Here is an 8,170-nt window from a genome sequence, read left to right on the forward strand (position 1 = left end):
TATACCAGTGAAAGTATTTTAGGATTTCGCAAAAAAAATCTCTGCCAATAAAGGCATAAGAAATATTTATCCACTATTCCTCATAAAGTTTGCTCGAACCGAATGTTCGCCTGGTTCGACTCGAATAGACCACACCGACCCGAAAGGGTTGCTTATCATTTGTGAGAGCCGCTGTGCGTGGTCGAGTTTAATAATCATAACAACAAGTCCTGAATAATTAACTATCTCTTAGGTGCCAGTCCTGCACTCCTTTCCTGAACTAGCCTCATACTCACGATCAAAAGAGTCGACAACTAGTAGGATCCACATGTCCCCCATCCAAGCGAATTGATCAACTTGCAAGTAGGAGCACATATCTACCAACCAGCCAAGAATACTTCCGAATCAATGAGAATGGACCATGCCAGTCGAAGGCCACAGGCCCAGCGCTATCTCGTACAGTGTCATTGTCATTTCTCAGCCCACAGCCTGGCAGACGTTCATCCGCCTATCTAGACTGTCAAGATGAGAACCTACAAAGCCTAACTGTTCGTATGTGCTAGTTCGTATAGATTTTGGTTTGCTGAAACGAAATAAGAAAAGCAAAATTAAAGCAAAATAATTGTGATTAATATCTTAGTTATAATAAATAAGTAAACGATTTCTCATCTGTTGTTTGTTTCCTTGTTCGTAATCCTCCTTCCTGTTCCTGATCTGTTTGGGCTATTGGCTTTCCGTTTCCTTGGCCGTCACGTTCTCTTGCACCGAGTTGCATATATTGTAGCAAGAGAAACAAATGAAAAGACAAAACAAAAAATGAAAATAAATGCGAAATGCTCTCCTTCCAGACCCCGAACATAAACCTTACTTTCCCTTTGCTTATCATTTTGGTACCAGCCAGGAAGCACTTGGCCTTGTACCTACTGCTCTTCCACCAGCCTCATGGTTTTCTCCATTTATCACTGGCGTCACATGTGATATTTGGGCACGGAAAATAATTTCATGAGCAGACAATCAAATGAAAGAAGATTGCCAGGTAATTAGTGCACTTTCTGCACCAGGTATCATATCGCATTTGTAGATACACATATTAAGTGTATCTACTATAGTAAACTGACCAACTCTGAAGAAAAAGTCCGTACACCATTCTGCAATGAAGCGCAATCGTTCACCACGTTCTGGCACACAGTCCGCATGGTGCACGGATTTTTTCGACAGAGTTGGTCAGGTTAACTATACGATATGATGGCCGGAAGGGTAGATAAGCAACCCAAGCTCCCCATCTGCATTCTTAGTTTTAAAATATCCTAACCTTTTATTGCTCTTAGCATTTATATAAACATAATTTCAAGCATCAAATCAGTTCATTTTAAATTTTAATTCCCTAATTTTGAAAAATGTTGTAGAACCAAGAAATTGACACTGGGGAAATCGGAAAGCACATCCTGGTAGTTTATTTTTCACTCGCGATATGCACCATGCTCATAAACAAGCAACACATTAAGACCTATACTGCCGTAATATCATAATTGTTCCATGTTCTTTGGGATTCCCTATATACATGGAATAATTATGCGTATAACGGCAGTAGACACTAGCCAGTTCTTGGATAAGATTGAACATATTTCAAGACATTCAACTTAGTTCTATAATACAAAAAGAGCATATCTCATTTCCATTAACTACCATCTGATCACTGATTACATTTATAATTCCATATTTTTTAAATAAAACGTTGGTGTTGGTTGGTGTAAAAATTCACATATTTTAAAAATAAAACGTACACAATACTTCATAAAAAACTCTGTCAGTTACAGTATTCTGACAAAATGAAACTGCGTAGCTATATGAAAACAGCGTAATTAAGAAATCCGCCTGAATAATTCACGTAATAATCCCTGAATCTGGATATTGTCCTCTTGACCACCACTTTTTACCCTTAAATGCCATTTGGCAACATACCGGATCCCATGATATAAAGCCTTAACAATTGTATCCAACCAGAAAAATGAGCACCAAGGAAAAATGAGTTCCATGCATTTAAGGGTTAAAATGAATGGCGCTCTAATTCGCGGGCATTGATGCATTTTTCAAAAGAAAGTTTAAATGGAGGGGGCCGAAATTATCTACAGATTTTTACTGGAAAATGGGTTGGAAACAAAAAAAAAATCGTTCAAAAATTTTAAAATTCTGAAAAGAAACCGTTTGGCTGATTACTCAAACAATAGTACCATACGCGTGGAAGCCTAGTTATACCTAAAATTCGTCCATACTAACGCACCCTAGGTAGGTTGTTGTAGTGAGCTAGTATTTTTTAAATTGACGAATTTTCATAACGAAATATTAATTTTTATTCTTTGTATACCCTTCTTCTTCTAAAGACCCTTCCAGGAAAACCAAACAAAATTGTATTTCAGCCCCTTGAACCAGAGTTGGAGTTTTTAAAATTTCGTCCTTTTTCCCCAGTCTAATTTGCAGTGCCCGTTTTACCTTACTTCCCATTGAAGTAGGAAGCTATCTATATCGGGTCATTCAGGATATGCATAAATGAACGCTAAATATTTCATTTAAATCACTGTACATCAATATGAGCAGTGGAAAATTTGTGAAAAAGTTTATCGGCGACTCAAACCATGACATGACAAGAAACTAAATCATGTAATAACATATGTTTTATTTAGGTCTTCTTTTCTAGTTATTTTCATATCGATGCTCATACATGGTTTGAAATGCTTATTGAAATCGTAAAATAAATTGTTACTGTTGTGGCAACTCAAGTTAGTTTTCTGACGTAAAACGTATAACAAACAGTGTACTAGTCAACAAATTACAGGATTATAGAATGAACTTAAACGAATGTACAGCATTGTTAGGTACGATCTTTTTATCGTAGTTGACAAACAATATAATAAAAAATAACCTGTCTCTCGTGTAAAAACATCATATAGTAACTTCAAGATTGTCTTCTCAACATTGCAAATCTATGCCGACACCTGCTTGTTTAGGCGCGGATCCCTAGCAATTACCTTCGTATGTTCAATATGCCGCGGTTCTGTAGGCCCAATGTTAAACATCAGCTGAATACGCGGATCCAAACTGTGCGTGGGTTCGATTACAAATGATTGACGCACACGATCAAAATTTGGCTGCGGGATGTCGATAGGGATCAGCTATAATAGGTGAAAAACAAGATTAAATCTGACTTTTCTAAGAACTTAGAACTAACCTTAAAGGACACAGTGGGATATTTTCCGTTGGAACCATCAATTTCGGTCGCCGGAGTGTATTGATCAATGATCGATTTGAATGGCATTCTAAAGATTGTTTGACTATCGCTGTCGCTACCATAAGATTGATTAGCTGAATCAGTTACAGAGGAATCCTGCTTCAAGTTGTCGAATGAAATGTCACTTTCTTCGCTTGCCCATTCGATGTCTTGTTCTTTTGGTTCACTTAATAAAGAGTTGATCTTCTGAACCTGTTCGACAGTTCGCTGGATAGATTCATGAACCAAGCGGTCGCTTTCCTTTTGTTCCGCCAGAGGATACAACATCAGTTCAAGTTGATTGCTTATGTCACTTTTGAACGCGTTCAAAGGGGCAACGTTATCTGCCTGACTAAGAATGGGGGATGATGAATCGTCAACGTTGTCTGGCTGAGATGAAGATTTAGCGACGAACTGTAGTCCGTTCTCTTTTTCAAGCACTTCCAACTGACTTAAGCTATATCCAAGGTTCAGCAAATTACCAATTCCGTTATTTGAATTATTGACAACCTTTTGATCATTGTCCTTGCTCAAACAGTCGAAACAATTTTCCTGATTAGTATCAGTGTTTTTGATCGATGTGATGGTATCACCTTTTACAGCAGTTTCAGTGATAGTCGAAGCTGTCGATCCCCTCAATTCATTGTTCAGCAAATTCTGGTTTAAGCTGCATGTATTGACAACTTTCTGATCATCATCCTTGATTACACAATTATCGTAGCTAGTATCAGTTTCAGAGATAGATGTAATAGTATCATCACATGTAGCAGTTTCAGTGATGGTTGATGCAGTCGATCCCTTTAACCCATCGTTCAGTATATTCAGTAGTTCCTGGTCTGTCAAAATATGTTCATCTTCCGAAATAGATACCACTTTATCGGGACTCTCTAATTCAAAAACATCGGAGTTCTGAAAATAAATGGTTAGCCTTTCAGACCAAGGTCAAAAAAAATTAACTTACGGTATTTTTAGCACAACTGTTCACATTAATATCTTCATCATTCTCGATGTAATGAGATTGTCTTCGGTGAGCTTCTTTCAAATTTCCAATATGAATTATTGTTTCGTATTCGAACCCCAACTCAAGAAATGAAGTGGCACCAAGCATGAATAAATCTTCCTTTGTTCGCACACCAACATTAGCCAAGGATACAATTTGTTCATGGGTTAGAGCTTCTTTGAGCTCACTCTGATGCACAAGAGCTTCTTCTTGTTTATTAGTCCTGTTGAACGTTTTAATTGCTTCGCTTAGTAGTGTTGACGATAAGTCATCTGAAAGATCCTTGGCTACTGGTTTATCCGGTGCCTCTTCTACACCATCAATAAGTCCTTCTTGTTCCATTTGTAGTAGTTCATCGTTGCGCTCCTCGAAATTTTTCTTCAGAAGTGCATGTGGAAAACTTGGAAATCGTTGCAAAAGATTTGCTGGAGCTGAAGTGACATGTTCCCATAGAGCTTCTTGCATGTCTTGCTGTAGTGCAGGTCCATGTCGAAGTTTACAACGGAATCCATCACGGCACTCAAAGCCAAAATAGTAATACTTGCAGGGGAAATCTGCATGCATATATTTACATTTCTCCTCTGTTGTGCAATTGTCCAAATAGTAGAAACGACATAGTTTCTTTTGAGGTTCCAGTTCTGGTAAGGAACTATCGTCAATATCAGCACTAAATTGTCGTTTTACCGTCATCTACAAAAGTGATGTGTGGTATTTGGGACGATATCCAGTTAGCATATTTTATATTAGGATACAATGCATACCTTTTTGTCAACATCTGCTTCATTTTCTCCAGATGCATTTAAAATACCGCTGTGAACAGGATCTTTTTGATCGTTTTCCCTGATATTTTCCATGCCAATGTTATGATTTATACCACGGTCGCCAATGACACTTTTCATTTTTACCGTAAACTGAAATCAATAGACGATTTTGCAAAATAAATCTAATGTGTATTTAATATTTACTGCTAACCTAAGAGCTACTAACCTGCTTTTCTCTTTGCTGCGTCGATTACTTCACGGCTGAACTACCCTGCTTTTAGTGTCGATTTGTTTGCTGTTTTTTTGACTTGTGGGCCTATATTATTGGCTCGAATCAAAACCGTCGAAATGTCAATTGACGATAGGTTTATCCGGAGTGTTCATTATTGTGTTTACATTTTGCTAGCGTTGCCAATTAGGTTCTTTACTGACACAGTTAACCTCACTTTTCTTGATAGTTCGCTTGTACTGTTTACATGGACTTAGAAAAATTTGTGGATGACTAGATTCGCTCGAAGCAAATCGTAAAGAATTTTTCTAAGTCCATGTAAACAGTACAAGTGAACTGTCAAAAATTACCACTCAGTTCATTTGTGACGTCAGCGTAAAGTATTCAATTGAGATATCTGACGTTTAAAATACGCACACCGAGATCTCGCATTTTTATACTACCGCCCTCCCCTTAAGCCCACAAGCGGTTTGTTTTCCTCCCAATTCGCAGTGCAAATGATTTGTTTTCCTCCCAATTTAAACGTCAAAACGGCACAATATTAACGCAGCTGGATAAGTCTATTGGGGCCCATATTGAATACTTTACGGTGACGTCACAAATGAACTAAGTGTTCATTTTTGACAGTTCGCTTGTACTGTTTACATGGACTTAGAAAAATTCTTTGCGATTTGCTTCGAACGAATCTAGTCATCCTCAAATTTTTTTAAGTCCATGTAAACAGTACAAGTGAACTGTCAAGAAAAGTGAGGTTAACTGTGTCTGTAAAGAACCTAATTATTGGCTCGAATCAAAACTCGTCGAAATGTCAATTGACGATAGGTTCATCCGGAGTGTTCATTTGTGTTTACCTTTTGCTAGCGTTGCCAATTTTATTTTGTGTCCAGCACCAAATGTGGCTACGCCACATCGCTTTTGCGCGTGCTGTCCGACTTCGCTACCGCTCAGTCGGACTTAAACTAGGGATAGCCCCTATGTTTGAGTAAGCCGGGCAAACGAGTGGATCACAGGTTCGCTTGCTTCCGACGGCGGATCGGTGGCCACCTCGCCCGGGCCTCGGTTATGCGGCTAAGCCGCATCGAAATGGTACCCCTTAAACATTCTAACTTGAATCGGTTGTGTCACCGGAGCCGGAATACGAATTAGATCCAGCCAGCATTTCGGCTGAGTTAAACTGGGAAGTTTAGTAAAATTTAATCTGGAAATAAAATTTTTTTGGCAACGCTCCAGCACCCCGTTGATTTCACCACCTGGGCGCCAGGTTGACGATATGAAATGAACTTTGTTTACTTTCGAAAAGTTTTGATTCGAGCCAACAACATCCAGCCATTCAATTGTATTTTGTGTCCACCACACAATGTGGCTATACCCACATGGCTCGAATCAAAACTCGTCGAAATATCAATTGACGATAGGTTCATCAGGAGTGTTCATTTGTGTTTACATTTTGTTAGCGTTGCCAATTTTATTTTGTGTCCACCACCCAATGTGGCTGCGCCACAACTAGGAATAGTCCCAATGTTTGAGTAAGCCGGGCAAACGAGTGGATCACAGGTTCGCTTGCTTCCGACGGCGGGTCGGTGGCCACCTCGCCCGGTACCTAGGCCTCGATTGAAATGCTACCCCTTAAACATTTAAATTACACGGTTAAAATAAAGTACCCATTAATGAGTACCAAAAGTATCGAGTTTCTAATTCAATTCCAACTGTCACAAATTGGGTAAATTTTTGAATAAGAATCTGGGTAAAATATTACCCATTTCATTCTTGCTATTTAACCAGAAAAATGGGTAAAATGTTACTCATAAATGGTTGAAAATTACTTTGCTGCTTTTGAAGTGTACTGTTATAGGTTAGAACGATGAAAGTTAAGAAATAATGTTTTTAAATATTGTGTCGAATTTTAGTGCCGGAAATTTCATTTTGTAGTGAGTTGGTAAGTTATATTTACATTATATTTAGATTATAACGAGACAAAAAACTTGACTTAGTTGTTTTTTTTATTTATTGTAAAAAAACGAACAATCGGCCTTGTCGAGCTACCGCATTTGGGCCTAAATAAATTTGATAATTATTTAAAAAAAAAACGTTTGAGAAAAACCAACTCGGTCACTCACAGTACCCATTAAAAGCAATTTAAAAATTGTTCATAAATTTTACTTACCAAGTATTCCCAATTCATCCGAAACATCTTTCCAACATTGGTTCACAAGGTTCCGGTAATAGCGGGATTGTTGGTCTCACAGTGCACTCCTTTGGAAGACAGGTCCAATGAGTGCTTCGACATCGACAAAAACATCCTCATCCGTCACAGTGAAATCAAATTTTGAAAGTGATCGCCTCATTTCGCGCGAAAAACCTGTACTCGTACTGGTTGGTCGCGCGTCGCGCAAAAAATCGCTTGACGCATCGCATCGCGTCGCTTCCACTCTGGCATATACTATATTATTTTGAAGGAATCGAATGAACGGAGCTCGTTCGCGCGTCGTCGCGCGATGTGTCAAAAGTCTCTTCGCATCGCGTCGTGAATCGCGTTCACTCTGGCATCCCCCTAATACTCATTAATGGGTATATTATTTTAACTGTGTAGAATCGGTTGTGTTACCGGAGCCGGAATACGAATTAGAACCAGCCAGCATTCCGGCTAAGCTTAATTGGAAAATTTAGTGACATTCTGGAAATCTGGATCTGGAAATAAAAGTTTTCTGGCAACGCTCCAGCACCCCGTTTAATTCTAACGATTTCACCACCTGGGCGCCAGGTTGACGATATGAAATGAACTTTGTTTACTTTCGACAAGTTTTGATTCGAGCCAACAACATCCAGCCGAACCTATCGTCAATTGACATTTCGACGAGTTTTGATTCGAGCCAATAATATGGGCCCGTTTGACGCTATGGCATGAACTTTGTTACTATACACTGAAAATCAAAGTT

The 8,170-nt window shown here is 38.8% G+C and overlaps 1 protein-coding gene across 1 annotated transcript; it reads right to left on the reverse strand.

The window, feature by feature from the left end:
* Positions 1-2,665: 2,665 nt before the first annotated feature.
* LOC131682490 (uncharacterized) lies at positions 2,666-5,354 on the reverse strand. Its single transcript, XM_058963993.1, has 5 exons — positions 5,232-5,354; positions 5,006-5,155; positions 4,206-4,934; positions 3,206-4,153; positions 2,666-3,149 (listed from the first exon to the last, which is right to left on the reverse strand). The coding sequence occupies exons 2-5, from the start codon at positions 5,141-5,143 to the stop codon at positions 2,961-2,963; spliced, it is 2,004 nt and encodes a 667-aa protein (XP_058819976.1). The 5' UTR covers positions 5,144-5,155; positions 5,232-5,354; the 3' UTR covers positions 2,666-2,960.
* Positions 5,355-8,170: the final 2,816 nt, after the last annotated feature.

Source organism: Topomyia yanbarensis, chromosome 2, assembly GCF_030247195.1.
Source record: "Topomyia yanbarensis strain Yona2022 chromosome 2, ASM3024719v1, whole genome shotgun sequence".
Taxonomy (NCBI): Eukaryota; Metazoa; Arthropoda; class Insecta; order Diptera; family Culicidae; genus Topomyia; species Topomyia yanbarensis.